Source organism: Nannizzia gypsea, genomic scaffold, assembly GCF_000150975.2.
Source record: "Nannizzia gypsea CBS 118893 supercont1.3 genomic scaffold, whole genome shotgun sequence".
NCBI lineage: Eukaryota > Fungi > Ascomycota > Eurotiomycetes > Onygenales > Arthrodermataceae > Nannizzia > Nannizzia gypsea.
The window spans coordinates 2446795-2466782 of NW_003345199.1; the positions used below are offsets into that span (position 1 = coordinate 2446795).

General features: G+C 46.9%; 10 protein-coding genes across 10 annotated transcripts; 5 read left to right on the forward strand and 5 right to left on the reverse strand.

Annotated features, from left to right (window-relative positions):
- Window positions 1-545: 545 nt before the first annotated feature.
- MGYG_04354 (serine/threonine protein kinase) lies at window positions 546-2241 on the forward strand (the record flags this gene model as incomplete). Its single annotated transcript, XM_003174129.1, has 4 exons — window positions 546-552; window positions 620-898; window positions 959-1336; window positions 1400-2241. 4 exons carry the CDS (start codon window positions 546-548, stop codon window positions 2239-2241), a joined length of 1506 nt encoding a protein of 501 aa, XP_003174177.1.
- A 1154-nt stretch (window positions 2242-3395) lies between these two features.
- Window positions 3396-4533, reverse strand: MGYG_04355 (mitochondrial phosphate carrier protein; the record flags this gene model as incomplete). The annotated part of the gene is made up of 4 exons (XM_003174130.1): window positions 3396-3409; window positions 3469-3824; window positions 3908-4327; window positions 4400-4533. 4 exons carry the CDS (start codon window positions 4531-4533, stop codon window positions 3396-3398), a joined length of 924 nt encoding a protein of 307 aa, XP_003174178.1.
- A 196-nt stretch (window positions 4534-4729) lies between these two features.
- Window positions 4730-5756, reverse strand: MGYG_04356 (hypothetical protein; the record flags this gene model as incomplete). The annotated part of the gene is made up of 2 exons (XM_003174131.1): window positions 4730-5096; window positions 5644-5756. The coding sequence occupies 2 exons, from the start codon at window positions 5754-5756 to the stop codon at window positions 4730-4732; spliced, it is 480 nt and encodes a 159-aa protein (XP_003174179.1).
- Window positions 5757-6672: 916 nt separating this feature from the next.
- On the forward strand, window positions 6673-7614 carry MGYG_04357 (hypothetical protein; the record flags this gene model as incomplete). The annotated part of the gene is made up of 3 exons (XM_003174132.1): window positions 6673-7156; window positions 7241-7333; window positions 7418-7614. 3 exons carry the CDS (start codon window positions 6673-6675, stop codon window positions 7612-7614), a joined length of 774 nt encoding a protein of 257 aa, XP_003174180.1.
- Window positions 7615-8501: 887 nt separating this feature from the next.
- MGYG_04358 (LCCL domain-containing protein) lies at window positions 8502-10672 on the forward strand (the record flags this gene model as incomplete). The annotated part of the gene is made up of 2 exons (XM_003174133.1): window positions 8502-8980; window positions 9043-10672. The coding sequence occupies 2 exons, from the start codon at window positions 8502-8504 to the stop codon at window positions 10670-10672; spliced, it is 2109 nt and encodes a 702-aa protein (XP_003174181.1).
- Window positions 10673-11379: 707 nt separating this feature from the next.
- On the forward strand, window positions 11380-12096 carry MGYG_04359 (hypothetical protein; the record flags this gene model as incomplete). The annotated part of the gene is made up of 1 exon (XM_003174134.1): window positions 11380-12096. The coding sequence occupies one exon, from the start codon at window positions 11380-11382 to the stop codon at window positions 12094-12096; it is 717 nt and encodes a 238-aa protein (XP_003174182.1).
- Window positions 12097-12580: 484 nt separating this feature from the next.
- MGYG_04360 (hypothetical protein) lies at window positions 12581-13022 on the reverse strand (the record flags this gene model as incomplete). The annotated part of the gene is made up of 2 exons (XM_003174135.1): window positions 12581-12901; window positions 12957-13022. 2 exons carry the CDS (start codon window positions 13020-13022, stop codon window positions 12581-12583), a joined length of 387 nt encoding a protein of 128 aa, XP_003174183.1.
- A 505-nt stretch (window positions 13023-13527) lies between these two features.
- On the forward strand, window positions 13528-14617 carry MGYG_04361 (hypothetical protein; the record flags this gene model as incomplete). The annotated part of the gene is made up of 5 exons (XM_003174136.1): window positions 13528-13765; window positions 13825-13959; window positions 14027-14157; window positions 14221-14320; window positions 14394-14617. 5 exons carry the CDS (start codon window positions 13528-13530, stop codon window positions 14615-14617), a joined length of 828 nt encoding a protein of 275 aa, XP_003174184.1.
- Window positions 14618-14739: 122 nt separating this feature from the next.
- MGYG_04362 (GA-binding protein beta chain) lies at window positions 14740-15915 on the reverse strand (the record flags this gene model as incomplete). The annotated part of the gene is made up of 2 exons (XM_003174137.1): window positions 14740-15734; window positions 15801-15915. 2 exons carry the CDS (start codon window positions 15913-15915, stop codon window positions 14740-14742), a joined length of 1110 nt encoding a protein of 369 aa, XP_003174185.1.
- Window positions 15916-16949: 1034 nt separating this feature from the next.
- On the reverse strand, window positions 16950-19030 carry MGYG_04363 (peptide transporter PTR2-A; the record flags this gene model as incomplete). The annotated part of the gene is made up of 5 exons (XM_003174138.1): window positions 16950-17781; window positions 17844-18212; window positions 18274-18496; window positions 18556-18687; window positions 18757-19030. 5 exons carry the CDS (start codon window positions 19028-19030, stop codon window positions 16950-16952), a joined length of 1830 nt encoding a protein of 609 aa, XP_003174186.1.
- Between the last annotated feature and the right edge of the window lie 958 nt (window positions 19031-19988).

Genomic DNA, 19988 nt, shown 5'->3' on the forward strand with positions numbered 1-19988 from the left:
GTCTAGCTATGTATACTCTGCCAGTCTACACCACTATATAAAGCTCTACATTGTCAATCTAGACCGATAGAAATTACCTCCCTAGTGTAATATATCTGGTTGGTCCATTCCGTTAACTAGATAGTTACATGTGTGCTCATAGGACACTTATATCTTGAACATGAGACTCCTTATGCATACAAAAGCAGAGGGAAAACGCGGAAGCAAAGTACAAATAATAGCTAAACATGCCGCCCTCCTCCCCCCCTGATCATAGGGTCTTATGTATCATCATTGGTCTTCCCACCTTTGAGGTTCTGTTTCACCTTGGCGTTTAGCTTGTCAAGCACCCACTCATCACTTCCCTCGCTGTGATTGTCCTCGTCTCTGGTGTATTCTCTCTGCCTATTGATACCTTTCTTGCAATGTTCATAATATCGGGATGTCGAAGATTGCTTCTTAGCTCTTTTAATAACCGAATAAGGTATGCATCATCAAAGCAAATCCCACTGCATCTCACGACGATTGGGCTACGCCGCATCTCCCAAGTACCACCACCGTCATCCATGGACTGTGAGTTTTAAGCCCGAAACCTCCTATTTTACTGGAATTGTGAGTCAAAACTAACAATATAATGAAGCACTATTTTCATACACTGCCGGCAAATGGCTCCACCTCGAGCAACAGCAGCATGCGGCCCGATATATAAAGTTCAATTTCAATCATCTATGTGAAAAGGTCCTCTCTCTGTACCCTTCGGCCACATCCATAGAAAATTGCCAGAAAATCGAAGGTGGCTTTAGCCGAGTATTCATTATGACAACCAATGATGGAACACGTGTGGTTGTAAAGTTGCCAACATCCGTTGTTGGGCAGGCTAGATTTATTACCAATTCCGAGGTTGCAACTATTTCTTACTGTAAGGAGATGTAACTAAGTCTACGAGGAAAGCATCAAGGTTACTAACATGTGTATCTAGTGCAGCAAAATACTAAAGTACCAATCCCAGCCATTCTAGATTGGAGTGATGACCCAAATAACCCTATTGGTTCTGCATATATTATCATGGAGCATGTTGGCGGTGTTCCTTTACATAATGTGTGGCCAGCAATGTCTACTACTCAGAGAATCAATTGTATCAGATCGATATCCTTGAATATTATGGATATATCCAACCTTGGCTTTCCGGCATATGGCAGTCTCTATTTTGCAGATGCGCCGTTTCTTGATTCTTGCTCAAAAGAATTACTTGATAACTCTAGGTACTGTATTGGCCCGCATTGTAGAAGCACATATTGGGATTGTAATGTTGGAGAACCAAGATACTATGCGTTCAAAAAGCCAAATAGAGGACCATGTAAGCTATAGCTTTCTATCCCTCTAGTTTATGGTACCTTCTCACCCTAATTCTTTCTTACAGGGTTGGACGTATCCTCGTACTCTTCAGCTTTGATTGATGCCGGTCTTGCAAGACTGCCGCCAGCTGGCTATCCTATTACCCAGCCGCAACCGTCTTATCAAGGCTCGATAGAAAAGCATCTAGAACTTCTGAAACTAGGACAAACTGTTTTCCCCAAGCTTATACAACATCCCAAGATACAGTCTAATGCAACACCAACTTTATTTCACCCCGATCTACATAAGCGCAATATATTCGTCTCCGAAGACAATCCCACTATTGTCACAGGGTATGTTGATTGGCAATCTACAAGCGTCGAGCCAGCATTCTATTATGCCGATTACATACCCGATTTTGCGAAACCTCCACAAGAAGAATCACCTGAAGACTCTGGAGACAGCCTTTGTAGCCAGGCCTACGAAGTGGGTTTGGCTCTTCTAGCTCCGAGACTGGCGGCAGCAAGAAATATCGATGAGACTCTCCTCCGACCCTTTCGCTACTGTCATCGGACGTGGAAAGATGGCTTCGTGCCATTCACATACGAGTTAGTACAGCTAAGAGATCATTGGAAGGATCTTGGTTTTACAGATGACTGCCCTATTCCCGCCCTATCCTCACAAGAAATGCAGATTTACCAGGAACAACTCGAGATCTATAACAAGATGCTCACTTTCAGGAAGGACCTCGTTGACACATTAGGGGTTGAAGAGGATGGCTGGGTCCCAGAGGATCAATGGGAAACTGTAAAAGAAACTCATCAACAAATATATGAGACAATCATAGGGGATCTAGAGAGCCAAAAGGATCGTGAAGATATGATGTTGATGTGGCCGTTTGATGGAGTTAAAAAATCTACCTGTTAAGCATAAATCGCCGGGATCTCTAGCCCTGGATAAGAGTGTGACTTCATAGAGGTTATTAGGGTCACCATACCACGGGATAAAATTGCCATAGCTCTGATATGATCGGACTCGAGAAATTTTCATAGTTATCTTCGAGGTTTGGCTTACCAGATGCATGTCTGCGGCGGCAGAACCTTTGGATGGGTGAATAACGGAGGGTAAAGGTGATATACTTACTCAAGGCTTATAGTTCAAATACCTCGTTGTTTCCCACCTCGCTCGTGCCCGGAAAGCAGAAGGACTGATGACTTTAGAAAGCGTAGCCTGATGCATTGATCATCAAACACAGAATTTCACTTGGCTTCGCAGTCTGTGTTTAAAAGGACTATTTAATCCCTTGTCCCATCTGATTGAATTCGACACAATCTTTATCATGGGTATTATTGAGGCCTCCTCAAGGAGCCTCGAAATATCGTGCAAAAAATTCCGCCCAGCCGTTTTGATATCAAGGCTTTCTATCACCAAGACAGTCAGCACCATGGAATAAGACAGCGTTGCTCACCCTGACTTGCGAATTTGAGCTCTAGGTCTAACTGCCGGACAATCTGTTGTATTGCTTCATTGTGCTGACCGTAATATAAATAGGTATCACAATGCCGAGCGCAGAGGCACAAGCTCAGCTTATCCTAGACACATATATAAAGTGCGAGCTGGACGAGCGCACGCGACCGTCCATAATACTTTGAGGCTCATGGCACCGTTGAGTGTAAACATTCTCGACTTTGGCGGGACCAATGCCCACGCCATCATGAAGAGCTGGGATGGGGCCTACGAGGGTGGCTATGAGTCGAGATCGAGGGCGGTTGGGCTCTTCATCCTGTCTGCCAACTCGGCTCGGGCCCTGGCGGCAAAGGTTAAAGCGCTGGCAAGTTACCTACGGGAGTATCCCGACACGGACCTCGGTCGGCTTGCCTACATCCTCTTCCAGAGAACCAACTTCCTGTTCCGGGCCGCCTTTCAGCCACATCTGCGGCGCAGATTGCCGACAACCTTGAAGCATGTACAGAAGAGTTGGATTCGACCTCTATACTGACTGAAAGATTTAACACTGGTCTAAACGTGTGAAGTGGGGAAATGATATCTAACGTTTTCTCTCTTTCTCTCTCTCTCTCTCTCTACTTTGTAGCGCCTGTGGACGAAGTTAGTTTACTTTATGTTAAGTGGACTAAAGGGAAAAAACACACTTACCCAAGAATTTTTTGATGTCGCCGTAGATGGCGAATTGGCCCGCGGTGAGACCACCGACCATGAACAGGCGGGTTGGGAGACCAGCAAAAGATCCACGAAGACCAAGCTCACCAGCAATCTTGATCAGCCGAGAGACAGTGCCCTCACCAGGCAGACCCTTCGTCTTGTTGATCTTAGACAGCATAGTATCGGCAGGCTGAGACACAATAGCAGCCGCAAAGCCGCCAATCAGACCAGATCCCAAGTTCACAGCGGTTGAAGCACCAGCTGATATTTGGGACTTGTCCTCGAACTGGCTCAGGATGGCCTCGGAGACCTTTTCGAAAGCGACGAATTTAGTTATTGTATAAGGAACTCTGTACGTAGGTTAGCTGTCGCTCATTATCATGTTATTTTCATCCAACAATGAGGGAATCTTTGATCAAATGGACAAACGTACTGCTTGAAGAGGATAGGACCAAAGCCAGAATAAAAGGCTCCAATACCCTCATTTCTTAAAATCTTCCCGAAACCACCAACGAGGCCGCTTGCAAAGCTGGGTGTTGAGACAAGACGAATACGTGTTGCTTCCAATGGACAAAGCGCAACCGAGGCAAAGAACTCAGCACAACCAGCGGAAAGCATGTAAACAGCCGTGCGATTCTGTTTGACCTTCTCCGCGCCGAGAACATCGGTTAATTTCTGCTGGAAGAATTCATAACCGCCGAATTTAAAGGCGCCTTGCATAAAATAGCCTGCAAAGGTTGGACCAAAGCCCGTTGCAAGAGCGCCGATGCCCTCATTGCGGATAACTTGGCGGAAACCGCCAATCATGCCACTGTTGTAGGTGGCGGGATCGAGCTGGATCCTAGTCTTGACACTGTGTGTGTTTTGTTTTTATTTTAGTTGATGGTGGAGCTAGAGTGAGAGATAACTAATCGAGGAAACGTACACGTCGACCGGAGTGAAGGCGGCATGGGTGATGGAGCAGCCCAGTGCTCCAGCAAGAGCAAAGCGAGCATAGAGGTCGATGCCCTCCGGTTTGCTCTTCGTCAATTGGGGGACGGCAGCAGGAGCAGCAGCCATCGTGATCGATGGTCGTAACAACAGTTAGAACTCTATATAACTTTAATGGTAATCAGGAAACTTAGTTTGGGCGGAAAGAAACTTTGATGGACGGGAGCGTCTATATATAGAACGAGAAAGGTGCCTCACGTGATACGGTTTTGCTCCCCACGTGCTATTAACTCCGTTATTTCCGGGTAAGCCCTTTTCACCAACATCACGCATATTGACGGTCGTGGTAGCAGTGGTAGTCCATGGTAGCGCTAACAAGGCTCTTGGCCAGACTGCTGGCTTTAATCAGGTCAGAAGGCGCCACTGGGCTTGCATTGTTGCCTTTGGCTAGGGCATCCAAAAGGCGGAACTCATTGCTGAGGCGCGCCGTGACGAGGAGAAGGTGCGTGAACATTATGCGTTGCATGGATTCTTGTTTTGTCTCCAATGCCACAGATGCCAGACGAGTGAGGCGTTGAAGCTCTGAACGGTGCGACTCGCCATGGCCCAGGAGTTCCGGATTTTTTATCAACAGCTTGAGCTGCTCGATGAGGTATGCCGATCGAGTGCCACCGACCCCGTGATGTTCGATGCTATGTATGTGACTACGCACAAATAGTAACTGTAATAGTAGTCAGACAAGTGGACAGGGACACCTCGGATATAAGACTGTCTATGCATGGATCAAGGATTCAATTCTAAAGAAGCAGTCAACCAGATGGCTCAAGAACTCCTCTAGACTCGATGATTTGAGAATCTCCACCTCTCTAGTTATGCATTCATATAAACACCAGATTGTTATAGCCGGGACAAGGTCCCTGATGAGGGAAAAAAGCTGCCCCTGACAAAACAATGCTCGTCGGGAGGTGAGAAGTTCAACACTATTGTAAATGATACGGCAGTGTTGTTCTTCACTATCTCCGGTAGCACCGATAGCATCGATAATATGTATCAACACCTAGGCAGGGTTCAGGACCGATCGGACCAGAATACCGACTGGAAAATGGACCGGAGAAAATTTGATATGCTGACGGTTTGAGGTCGTATCCCACCTGGCATATAGTGTTTCTAAAAATCTGGTATTAACAGGGCGAGCTATGCATCATAACGATGCCAGCACAATGGTTCCCTCGGACTCACAGCCAGAGTGATCGATCAAAGCCTGATCCTGCTGAGAAAGAGGGTTTTCTGGCCGGGTTTCCTGAGCCGTACACGGACTTGATACAGTGATAGTGGGTATAACCTTGCACCATTTCGAACACTCGGACCGTGCTCTACAGCGACTGGGAAAGCTTCTGAAGAGAGAGGGTGTGTAGTGTGTCATTAACTGATATTAGGTGCTGGCTATAAGAATTTCATAGCCGTGGGGAGCAAAACGTCACACACAATCAAGTCCCATGGCTCTTTCATAAGGAGCAAAGACTGTTCCAAGAAGCTAAGGCTTATGTGGGTAGTGTACTGGATGCGTGTACATGGTGATGATAGTGGAAGCTGTAGAAGCTATGGAAGAGGATATGTGGCAAGGTTATGTAACTAGTTATGTGCGAAGCATAACTAATCTGAACAGCTTGAAAAGGGGTTTGAATTGAGGTCATTTCCTAGCTGATGGTTTGGGAGGGCTTGAACAGAAATCTCAATTCAAGGAAGGTTGGATCATCGTTGATCCGTTCCTCTAGCTAACTGCCCGTCAGTTACCTCCAGTAGCTAATTCATGGACGACTCCCGGCACCATAGATTACCATCCATGGATGGGTGGTGGTTGGATTAGCTATGTCATCCACTTTGATACGGCTGCCACACATTGACGCACAGAGCCAATGATTCCTATTGAAACTTCGGCCTTTTTGTCCTTTGTGGCCTAGTAGTTTAGTGTATATAAAAGAATATATTCTTACGCAGTTCATATTCTATGTATATATTGCGTCTCTCTGGCCGTTATCACGTACAGACGCGGAGCGATACAGTCATTCAAGTTTATATATTTAAAAAAGGGAAGAAAGTCTGGCGTTTGTTGTAGCAGCGTCGTAGAATTGTTTGACCACTTGGTGGTTTGTCCAGCCAAGAGGAGCCGCCAGCCAACCCTTGCCTGAACCTCGAGCTCCTCACAACATCAACATCTCACTGCGACAGAGCACAAACTGCGAAACCCAGCAACTCAACTCAGCAGCCATGCATTTCTCATATTCGTCTGCCCTACTTTCGCTCCTGGCTCTATCTTCCAGCACCCTCTCCGTCGCCTCCTCACTGACCGTCGCCCTCCCATCCTCCGCCCGAATCGGCTCGATCCCGTCATCTACCTACGCAACTCTCACGACTATCTCTCAGCCAAATGGGCCTCTAAAGGCGCCATTGTCCCATCTCTCGACATTTGTGTTCGATGATCTATCACTTCCTACAGCACCCAAAGGCGCCGAAAAGCCGATATCGTATCTCCTAGATATCCATTCAAAAAGCCATGTCTTTGCGCCCTACAGAGTCGACGTCTCTTCGGAGACGGGAAAAATAATCGGTGTCTGGGAAACCTACCGTGGTAATCCATGGGATAATAAAGGGCCTGAGAAGATTATTTCAGGCGGTGATTATGAGCCCGGAGTGGTGGTTGTCGAGGCAAAGGTGCTTGCGAAGAAGGACTTTTATGAGCAAAGAGAGAAATGTACGCCTCCGCTACACTTTTATTACCAGCCATGAAGGCATTATGCGTTATGAACACCAGAACTAATGTTTGTCTCTTTTCTAGTCTCTCCGTTGACGTTGTTGAAGAACCCCATGATTCTTCTCGCCGTCTTTGCCTTGGCTGTTACGTTTGGAATGCCATACCTGATCGAGAACAGTACGTCTATCTTCCATATACTTGGTTTCCATATCTGTCGTTATCATTAATCGTTCCCGATTTTAATCCAAATATGAGAATTAGTGGACCCTGAAACCCGCGAAGAGTTTGAGAAGCAGCGTGCTTCAAAGAAAACGAATCCTGCCAACGCAGCTCAAGGCTTTGACTTGGCTGGATGGATGGCTGGAACAAATCCTAACCTGATTGACACTGGTAAACCAGCAGGTTCTAGTGGGCGGGAACAGGAATCAGCCGCTGCATCCATGCGAAGAAGAGGCTAAGCTTTTGGCCTTGGATAGGGCTTCTCTTCAAGACTACGTTTATATTAAAAATGCCAGGGGTGATATAATGATATTAAAAGCATGCGATTTGGAGTTTTATATTGAATGCCATGGGTCTAACGCCTCGTGGGGCTAACTGAGGGCATGAAGCTCCTTGCAGCTTGAGATACAGGCAATTGAAGCGATGCAATCCATGCACACATCGCGGATGGATTAACTTTCCCAGCCGGAAGTCTGAGCAGCTAAATACATTATAACTAATGTTTTCTATGCCGCCATATACCTAAAACAATGCCTACTTAGACTTAGGCGTAGCCAATATAAACACCAGCCATTACTTCTCCATATCCGAGCACTTTGAGGGGAGCGCAAAGGTCCGGTCGTATCCGTAGCTGCATCCAATAAGTCATCTTTCAAAATATATGCTTCCCTGGGGACTATGCACAAAGTATCTTGTGTAGCTACAGTATAAAATAACTGTCTAGACACATGGCTTCATGGAGAAAAAATGGGCAACGAACATGACTGCGCTAAATATGACCAATTGGGCAATATGAGGATTCGGATTATCTTTTCGCCTAGCGGCGCTTATGCAGCCTAAATTTAGACGTCACTGCGCCGCACTTGGCGGGTCCCGAGGTCTTATATAAGCGAACGGATGCCCCGGACAGTTCGTTCATCGACAGTTTCAGCGCAGATGGGCGCGAAGGGTTGCGTCATCGGCAGGAGAGAGTCCTATTACGGCAAAGTCTTGTCCTTCGTCTTTTAAAAATCTTCGTGGGCCCTGTTGACGCCTTTTGAGTCAACATATACACAGCGCTGGTCGACCCGTACCAGGCGGACGTCCTATCTACTCAGCGCTTACCGCCTGATGCATCATCTCCGCGATGCCTGACGAACACATATCTGGTTCAGACGGGCAACCAGTCCTGTCTGAACAACCTGCTATTCCTATAGATGATCATGACGCGGATCGAGCAAACAATGACAATTTACTTCCTTTTGGACTCACAAATGACGTCCCTTCGGTAGTACCAGTCTGGCTATCCGAAAGTTCCAAGTCCTTCCGTTGGGGCTGGGTGCCGCTGCCATTGCGCAAGGCTGGACGTGCAACCGTTAAGTGGTTGAAGGGTCCAGATCCGCCGCATAATCTACGGTTTGAACCTTGGTTCCCAAGTATTCAGGAGGCTCCTATTGTCTTCTTGGAGAAATACTTCCCGAAGAAAAAACAGAAGATATTCTTACTACTGGGCCTTTATTTCGCATGGTTCCTGTCCTGGGGCCTTATTCTAAGGCATTCAGCATCATCAGGCCATATTGAAGGATATGGCGTACCTAGTCCAATAGGTTGCAGTGCAAACTACTGGTGAGAACTGCTATCCCAGAGATATGTGTTTTGTTCTCATATTTATCATTATATTCATATAGGATCAACGCTCATCGTTGTGGCTTGAACGGCTATGACTGCAGGCCCTTTGAGGCCTCCTCCTTTGCGTTCCGATGCCCGGCTTTCTGCACAAGCACACAGTTACTCAACCCTTACATTGTTGGCAACCAAACGCTGAATTATCAGCCTCTTATCGTTGGCGGTCCTGCTCCAGGGTCTCCTGAAGAAGATGCCATATATCGTGCAGATAGCTACGTTTGCCAGGCGGCAATACATGCGGGGGTTGTTTCTGGTGCTAATGGGGGCTGTGGTGTTGTGCAGTTGGTAGGCTCTTCCGACGAGTACTTCGCTAGTGAAGCACATGGATTCAATTCCACAGGGTTTCCATCCAAGTTTCCCAAGTCATACAAGTTCGTGAAATTAGAAGGGAAAGAATTCAAATGTCCACGAGATATGAGATGGGTCCTACTCGCAATCACCGCAACCACGCTCGCGCTTTTATCAATATTCACCACCTCACCTGCTGTTTTCTTTTTCAGCACGTTTGTTATCCTCATTATGCATGTTGGTCTCGTCTCAGACCCGCCAGGTGTAGCTGGGATGGCTGAACTGCTCTCCATGTTGTTTTCCCGTCTCCTACCAGCCAGCTTTATTGCTTATGTGCTATACCTTTACTGCGCGGTCCCGCTGCTTCAGCCGCTCTCCTCTCCACCGATGTACCAGATCACCAGAACCGTTTTATACCTGGGTCCTGCTTTCATCGGAGCGCTCAATAACTACACCTTCGCGAGCTGGATACCAATCCAACGCCTCACCCCACATGACATACAGAACCAGCCGGGTGCCCCACTTGCATTAGCTATTGTTTTGACTATTGTCATCACTATAGTCCTTACACAGGCGTGGCAGATTCGCCAGGGAGGTCTTTTCTTCCACTTCATCAAAATCTACCTGGTTATCGCGATTTCAATATTTATCCTGCTTGCCCTTCCAGGACTACGACTGCGTATCCATCATTATATATTAGCTATTCTTCTCATGCCCGGAACCGCTATACCTACTCGACCTTCTATTCTATACCAGGGCCTTCTCCTCGGCCTCTTTGTCCATGGTGTTGGAAGATGGGGTTTTGCATCCATTATTGAAACTCCTGATGCATTAGGGGAAATTCCGGGCGTTGGTACCTGGTGGGGCGCCAGCTCCCCAAATATCAATAGTTCATCCGCTACAGTGTCTCTTGCCTCGCCATACGAGAGTCATTATTTCCCTGGCAACGGCAATATTACATTTAGGCTATGGGATCGGAAACGGATGAAAGAGTTAAACGTTGACGGTGTTAGCGTTCTTATCAACGATGTTGAACGCTGGCGTGGATATGTGGATGAAACCAAAAAGGGAATATTCACATGGCACCGTCGTGGTCGTCAGGGGCTAAGTACTAGAGACCTAAATTCCCTATCTACACTTGGAGATACTCCATTGAGGATTAACTATGAGGATGGTGATGACGATGATGATGATGATGATGATGACGATGAGATAAATTCTCCTCCGCAGGACTTATTCTTCCGATTTGCGTTTTTGCGCGGCTCGACGGCTGGGCTGTATGGTGGTGTTGGTGTTTGGTTAAAGAATGGGACTTGGGTGCCGCCTCCTCCACCAAGAACATGAGTATAAAGGTTCTTTTATATCTAGAAGGTGGTTGATACTTGGCGTTTCCGGGCCAATGTGTCCGCTCTTTGGTAGAACTCTTCGTTTGGGCAGTTTAGATTCAGTTTGATAGTGAAGTGTGTATCTGGAGTTAGGAATAGTTGGATTGGAGCCAACAATGCGGATCTTTTGAAGAAAGGAGATTGCTATAGTTAGGTTACGCGAACACCAGTATGTAAAATTATGTTTTGTTAGTTGAAAAGGTGTTATACCCACTAGGAATACTTGGGTAATGAGTGCGAGTCGTGGCTAATGGAATATTCCAACAGAAGTCAATATAGAGTGATTAGTAAGCCAAACTTAAACCTTATTTTAAGGTCCATTGATAGTGTAGATATAAATGTTGGAACTTACAAGGAATACCTAGGTAGGAAAGACGTTACATACCCCGCTGTCAGCATATATGCAGTGTCAGCACTTTGATTACCGTGCATACCTCTGGCCACAATGCACTATGACAATGCATAAGGTTCACTGTGCATCGAGATCTCATACACCCGCCTTACCCATGTTCACTTACGACAAAATGAACCTACAGCGCTGTTTTTCCACAAAGGTAACTTTTCCATTTTGATCTATCATCCTATTTCCTTCCAAAAAGTCGTTACGCGCAATTTAACTACATATCCCATTAACTGTACCCAGCATCGAACGGCCAATGACCCAATATGGGCCAACCGTTTACCTACCACGAAGTCCAAACGGATTCTGATCTTGAGGACTCAATTAGAGTGAGAGGGGGATCCAATCGAACTACTGATCGTCGATATTGGGCGGCTGTCTTTGCTTTCCTATTTGGGATAGCAACGCTCAATGTGATAGCGGTCTACAGGCTGTGGAGCCTCGATAAAATCACGGCTTCCCACACGCATACGGCCCCCGCCTTACATCCATCTCTTCCATCGTCTACCGAGACTACAGCAATGGTGAGCTGTGGGAAGTCGCGCGCAGAGGCAGTCTCCCGTGGGTGTGTTTTTGATGTTATGGGCGCATCATGGCTTCCAAAAGTTTGTTATGACGAGGAGCTTGCTCTGGAAGCACTCTCGAATTTGAAAACCCCGGGACCGGAACCTCTCTCATGGTGGGAAGATCGCAACCATACCATTCCAATTTCCGCTGATTCTCTGAAAAATCTCGATTCACTTGTTGCCCATACATGGGAACCATACCACTCAGCGCATTGCTTGTACACTTGGCGCATGTTAACCAAAGCTGCAAAGCGTGTGAGATGGGGGGAGAAAGGAGTATACATCCATACGCAGGCCATCAATTTTAAGCATGTGCATCACTGCAGCAAAGTTCTCACCACAGAACCACCTGGGCTGTGGAGAAAGACGCAGGTTGATTTTGGGCTCGGCGAATGCGTCCGCCTAGATAAACATTAAGGAAACGCCATCAGCTTTTCGAAGTTCTCTCCATGGATCTCATCGATGTGGTTACCTTATTAATCAATCAGTTATTAAAGGACTGGGATGCGTGTGGGAGTGTGGGATAGTGATGCTTGATATTTTTTACATTGTGCTTTATAGTGTGCGTTATGGTGAAACTCATGAGGCTTTATTGAAATACATTAAGTATTGTTACGTTATTAGCCGTCCCTCTAGTGTTGCTTGTACACAGCTGAACCAGAATATTCAAAACTTCAATCAAACCATTTCAATTCCTTATAAATATTCTCTGCTAGCAAGAGCTTCTGGAAAGCCACTTAGAAAGTAATGGTAATAGCTACTGAAGGGCCATAAAGATGACATCGTAGGCAAAACAAAATCATCCTAGCATTATCAAATTCCTATCACTAAGCTTATTGTGTAGATTGTCTAGCAGCTATATCACGCACTCTTCTACCAAGCCAGCTATGGAGCTCATTTATTAGTGATCCTCATCGTCTGCCACCGACCCAGCGGCTTGGCCATAGTTTTCATCGTCTGCCACGGGACCGACGCCGTAAATACCGTACGTAACATCCCATCCTGGGCGGGCTCGACGTGCGATATTTCCATAGTTTTCATCGTCTGCCACGGGACCGACGCCGTAAATACCGTACGTAACATCCCATCCTGGGCGGGCTCGGCGTGCGATATTTCCATAGTCTTCATCATCTGGCGCGGGACCGACGTACTGGCCGTAACCACCGTACCAACCATCATATGCAGGGTCATCACGGCGTCCAAGTTTCATGTCATTGGGCTCCTGGCATACGACGTTAGTATTGCCCAGTTGTTTAAAACTAAGTATCAAGGCTTACAATAATAGGGGCGGCGTAAGCGGAAGCAATAGCCATGAAAAGTGCTAGAGAGGTGGAGAATTTCATTGTGACTGATACTCCTATTTGGATTTCGATGGTGTTGATAGTATAGTTGCAGTTGAGTATTGAGGCGTCTTGTGACTATCGAGGCTTCTGAACACATATCGAAAAATGGTGCACTTTCGGGGTTTTATAGAATGCAGTCAAGTACCTCCGATTTCCACAATTATGCGTGCCTCGCCGTCGTTTCTTCTTACTCGGGAGTAACAATGACTGCATGACTTTAGTTATGCAATGTCAGCATCTACACACAATGTCAGCATCTAACCAAGCGCGATGTAGCTGGCCCACCCTTGTTTGCTTACTCGGGAGCTTTGTTTCTAATTACCAGGGTGTCAGCATAACTTGTCAGTCAGCAAATCGAGGTTCGCTCACTCGCCCGTTTTGTTATTCCCTATCCCATCTATTATTATGGCTCGTTGGAGTTGTAAAAGCAAAATTAGAAAGATTTGCTAGATTCACTTTGACAGAGCCATTTTGACACTGGGAATATATCCATGAGGCAGACGAGATGTCAACTTCAAACAGCGTAGCCGATACGAGGTTATCCATTGAGGACGACGAGAAAGATCCATTTTTGGAAAAACACCAGGGCAAAACTTGCCGTCAGCAACGCAGGATCTCCATCATCATTTTTGGGCTTCTCTTTGTGCTGGGTATCTCTGCCTTCTGCAACATCATATTGTTCTTTGAGCTGTACAAACGTTGGGACCTGGATAGTGTTTGTATCGAGTATACTTCACAATATAGTAAGTGTCGTGTCAGAAATAAAATCAAAAGTTTGATCGACCGGCTAACCTATTCACAGAATCACCGATTTCAAAGGACGTCAATATAAAATATAACACGGTCACATTTAACGGCTCCCTCATTGGTGATAACATCTGGCGCCGATGGGCCGGCGATGATGTTGATCAAGCATGGATTGGCCTTGGTGTAGCATGTACGGGAGTTCCAGTTTGATAGTCCAAGAGAAATAACTGCAAATACGGCTGCTAATACGTCGATAGACGATGCTATTTCTATCCCTCACGACGAGGGAGCGCTGTACGGTTTCCAGGAAGGCCAGGTTAAGACGACGAAGAAGTACGGAGGCAAGTTTGTGGGGCATTTTGAAGTTTTCCATCATCTTCATTGTCTTGTAAGCGTCAGAGCCCTCCTTCAGCAGTTACCATGGAGCTATACCGAAGCTGACTTAATAAAGGATATGCTCCGGAAAATTTCCTATTTTAGCTATGAGCACTACCTCAAGAAAGGCGAGGCTCCCTTTACGGATACCGAAGAAATTGTCAAACACCATGCAGGTACGCTCTAGTTCTTCGTCCTTGGTTGTAACGCCCTTTCATAAGCTTAAGTGATTAACCGTTCCAACGTTAGCACATTGCCTTGACATTCTTCGGCAGCAGGTGATGTGTACTGCTGATGCCTCCGTTTTTGGGCAGTGGTGGGTGAAGGATATCGGGCCATTCGTCGATTTCAATACAAAACACCAGTGCAAAGACTTTGAAGCAATACGCGCTTGGGCAGAGAAACACCAGATACCACATTATGTGGAAGTTGACATGTGGCCAGGTGATCCAGAATTGCCAGTAATACCATGAAATTTATCCATTAGAGTCTGAAAGGAATCAACGTTGCCATTTTCTATAAGTAAACCCCATTTTGAACATGTAGCTGATTGACCGGGATTTATGTAAGAAATTGCCATCATTCATAGCTTAACCTAAGTATTGACATCGGCACCTGATTCTGCTAGTAGACGAACTGCGTGTTCATGGCCGCTTTCTGCTGCCATATGCAATGGTGTTCGTCCTTGAAAATCCTTGATATTCCCATCAGCTCCGTTGTCCAAAAGGGCTGTTATAGCACTCGTATGCCCCATCTTCGCAGCATAATGTAAAGCTGTAGCCCCTGAATGATCTTGAGCGCTGATATCGGATCCGTACTCGATCAGGCACCTCACAGTACTAGCGTGCCCCCTTTCTGCTGATAAATGGAGGGCTATTTTTCCATCTGAGTTGTTGCCCTGACCTGTATGAGGTGGTATTAGAAAATCATAATGGAGTTGTGTATTGCTGTCAAAATCTATAACATTCCCATATGGGCCAGGGAGTCCCGTGTTCTCTATGGAGGATTGCCCCATGAAAGTAGGGAGTTCTTGGGGTTCTAGAGTCCGCATAAAATGCTCATAGGAGCCAGTCGCTTCTGGTGTTTGCCGCGAAGAAAGGTTTGGTTCATATAGTTGGCTTGGATCCTTCACGGCGCTGAAAGTAATTCTGCGGAGTAAGGGACTATCACTGGAGGGAGTTGTCGACACGTCCAGGAACTGTGCATCCAAGGGAACCAGGTCTGGAGTGATATTTGGTCCTTCGAAACGGTCAAATTCAAGGGATTCGTTCGCAGGAGCCACGGCTACGGAGCACCCATCGTTGGCTTCGTAGGGGCATTCCGGGTTGTGAGTTGCAGCCTCTGGGCTTAAGCTATCTGGAGGTGACAGGTATGCATATAAGTTTTCTTGGGAGCCAGCCACATTGGAGACTCCAAGAGTTTCTGGGTCTACCGCCTGGTCAGGGATAACAAAGCTTGGTGAATCAAGCCAGCTGCTCTCTGGGTTTTGATATATACCAAGGTTATCCACATGTGTAGGGAGTTGCTGGCTATCGGTCTCTTCTGGGAGATCTTGGGAAGAGCTTTTATTTTGGTTGTGCTTTCTCCTCCCTTTATAGTCATTGGTAGTTAGTAAATTGGTATGCCCCCTTTTCATACGCAATCAGGGCCTCTTACTATGGTTTCTTTGAGCAATCCGGTTCTGAAGACGGCGGCGTTCCTTCATAAGCTGCTCTTTTTGAGCAGCTTCTTCTTCGATCTGTTGCTTACCGAAATCTGAAGGTTGTTCCATAGGCAAGATGCTAGGTATATCTTTGTTGACTGGTTAGTAAAGCATCAGAGCCCATAATAGATCGTATGTATGACTAAATCTATGGCAACCGTCTAATTCATGTTCATGTCCATCAGCTGTGGGATAAACGTAACTTATACCTACGATGTTGACCTGATTAACTACAGATCGACAAGTTAGTAGTTATAATCCCCGAAACTCACGCACATATGTTTGTTTTTACGCAACTCCACAGCCTCTGTGAGATTGCTCGAGCACCTTCCCCGCTTCATCTTCTCTTCTATTATTCGGGCGTGGTTTTCCTTCCTTGTAGGTATCCCCGGCGTCTGCTCTGTTCACATACTGTACACAGAGTATGGGATGGGTAGGGGCAACCAACGCAAGCAGGGTATGTATGCACTTATGCCCGGGATGCCAGATCTCGGGCTGGGATAGCGGAAACAGCGGAGGCAATAGCTATGAGTCCAGGTTACTATAAAAAAATAAACAGACCAACTTTCTCCGAAGGGTGCGGGGTGTGTGCGTATATCCCCTGGCCTGACTCGTCGGGACATCTTTTCCGTAGGTAGGTAATTGGAGAGTACACCTGTATGACAGATGAAAAGCGGTTGAGATCGGGATAGAACGAGGATATGTACCAACTTCTAACATACCGGGGGTCACTAATACCAGCACAGTCTACCAGAAAATCATCGCAACATCAAGGGGCTTGCGGGAAGATACTGGCAACCAAGTTGGGAACCCGCCATACACCTACGGTTCACAACTTGTCTGATGTAGGGTCCGAGTCCCCGCGCCCCTAGATGTATATATTCAGTCATGGGGTTATATGTCTTATAGGTTTCGAGATGCACCTCCCGCAGTCGTTAACTACACATTCACTGTCTCATGAGTTCATTTAGAATATAAACGAGGCCCGATAGTTTAACACATAAATCGTGCATTGAAATTAGTAGCTAAGAACCACCATAGAGCGGCCTGGACATAACTATATAAACACATGAAAAATTCGCCAGCGACGGGTATCCATCCTCTTATACGGCTTTCTCACCGTCCTTCTCGCCAGCATTGAAGTCTGCGACAGCAAGTTGGTTCAATTCATCTTCGGCCGCATCGGTCTTACGGTTGGTGAACCAGAAACCTACGCCTCCACATATTGAAAGGCAAGCGGTAACAGTGTAGTTCCAAACAAGAAGAGGATCGGCAGACAAGCTGACCATGGCCTGGTTAATAGCGGTGGAGATGGCGTTCATGAACAGTGCGAATGCTTGAACTAGAGATCGCATGTTTCTTGGGGCCTTCATGAACGCATATTCAAGGGACGTAACAGATGCGAAGATTTCGGAAACACCGCCCAGAACATAAGCAACGGCTTGGACCCAAACGCTGATGGGGGAGTACTTTCCATACTCAGACTTGCAAAAGCTTGCGTCTGTGCCACATGGGTTGGTCTTATAGATGTAATGCTGTAGGACGGCTGAAGAAATCATTGCACAGCCAGCCAGGAAGAAACCCGTGGTAATACGCTTGATGGGGGTGAATCGGATGCCGGCCTTTCGGAGAGTTGGATAGACGACTCTGTCCATGATGGGGATACAAATGATGAGAGTTAGGGGGTTGAGGTTGGTGATGACGTCGTTCGGTATTCCATTAAGCTCCAGAGTGCCGGACTGGGAAGTGAGGTTGGTGGTTCCTTGGTTATAGGCGCACCAGAAAAGAGGGTACCACAAGAAGACACTACAAGCAAGCACGCCTCGTCGAACTTCGTCAACCCAAGCGTCATCGAAAGTCATCCAGGCTGGCCTGCTGGCTATGCGGCTTGGCTTAACGGCATCCCAGCTCGCCGGATCCTTAAACTCACGGCTCCTGTTGTTTAATGATGAGTTAGTATAAGAAGCGAATGATATCGAACATGCTCAGGCACTCACATCTTAGCAAAGTTCCAAGAACCTTTACCCTTGGCAACAAGCCCAATAAGTTTCATAGCCTTAATGTAAATGGAGCCACCCGGCTTAGTGCGGACGTATCTCTTGCGGCAGATGAAGAGTACCAACGGGCAAAAGAGGAACATTATTGTTGGGAGGGTGAAGGAAAGATAGAATCCGACATATTTTTCTGCGAAGACCATGCCGATTTGACCAGTAAGCGAGCCAACGTTGATCATGAGGTAGAACAAAATGAAGATACGAGATACTGTCGCAGCAGGGTCAACAATAACTCGTTCTCCCGACTTTTCCGTTCGGATATACATCTGGGTCTCTGTGTACTGCTCAGCAATCAGGGGGGAAATGTTGGATCTGGATCTATGGTTAGCACGCAACATAATGGCCACGTAGGTCCAGTGAGTGATATGCATACTTGAAGCCACCAGTTCCTACACCCATAATAAGAATGCCAATAGCGAAGCATGCAACAGCACCATTTGGGTTCTTGATGACAGGCGGGATGGAGGAGATGATGAGGAGCGTGTGTCCAACAAGTGCACAGGCGATGGAGTACATAATGGTTCTAAAACGTCCAAAGTGCTGCTCGGCGAGGTAGGCACCAACCAAAGGCATAAAGTAGGCCCAGAAAGAGTTAACTAGAAATAGGTTAGCAACTTCCAGACACTATCCGATAGTTAATAAACTAAGTACGTACATAAACTGATACCAGTAGATGCTCGCTGGCCTAGACCGAGGGCACCAGGGAGACGGGCGGTAATAATACCAGGCCCAACACTATTGCCAGCAGTTGAACCCTTTGGAAGGGGCTGCTGAATGAAATTGACGACTAATGACGAAAGTTAATAAAGGCTTGCAGATTTTATAACCAAAACCAAACCAGGCAAATGGGACATACAAACTGCAGTTGTACCATAGTACGAGAATCGCTCGCACAATTCAACAAAAGTTATGGTGAAGGCAATCCATGGAATTTTGTCAGGGACACGACGCAAAGTCGCAATCTCCTCGTCAGTGGGAAGCTCCCTGCGGAGGCCAGTGGCTTCATCGTCACTCTCGTGTGCGCCATTAGCGGCAATGGCCTGGACAGTAGACAACTCCTTCTCGTCAAGAGCAGAAGTGTACTTGGGGCTGTCACGGCCATCGGCCTCGGAGCCTGTTGAAGCCGTCATGGTCGTAGGTATTCGTTGGTCGACCAGCACTCTTGAGTTGAGATTGGCAGAAGACAGGTTCGAGTGGCACAATCAAGACCAGACCTGAAAAATCCCCGGAGTGTCTGTCAAAGGGGAAACGGCCCCTTCTATATGTAGGCACCACATGGTCAAGGGATCTTCTAGGTCACCCAAGGTCTGGCAGACGACCCGCTTGTAACCGTGGAGAACTGAGTCCTCTGGTGTGGGAGTGTTGAGTTGCTTGAGCCCGGAGGAGGGACAGGGAGGGAGGCACGCTACCCCCAAAGCAGCAACGAACGAGATGAACCAACGCGAGAGTTTTGGGTTCTCTCGCTTTTTTCTTTCTTTTTTCTTTCCGTCTTTGCTTCTTCTACTGCTTGGCTTCCAGAGTATTCGCCATCTCGTACGTCGCCACTAAAAATGGGGACTCTAATCCGCTGATTTGGCGACGAAGGAGCTGGGGAAGCTCGCAATTGAACACCCTGTCGAAATATCCACCACTGCAGGCTTGGGGGTTGCAACGGGGGTCCCGTGTGGAGTGTGTCGGGGGAAACCTTCGAGGGGTCAGGAAGTCATTCCCACTTTAACTAAACATGCATAGATCCCGAAGATAGTGGCACATTAGCGCAGGAAGTTCAAGGTGCTTGTTCGTTATCCGAGCACTCATTTGACAGCCTGAAAATAGCTGAACTCTGTGCCACAACCACTCATTGTGCTTGAGGAGCCTCCTCATCCGATGTACATCAAAAGATGCTTATTCGGAAATTGCATTTGAGAAGGACCGTGTTTGGGGCTTGCTGGTTAGGCTAAGTTTGATTTCTATTTTAATATCCGAATCTGCTCCATTTATGCGGTAGACACGTGAAATGGGACCTGAGAAGCGGACAGACCGACACAGAGTGAAAACTTTTGCATCGCACTTGTCTATGATTAGTTGGATGCGATGGTGTCCAAAGAG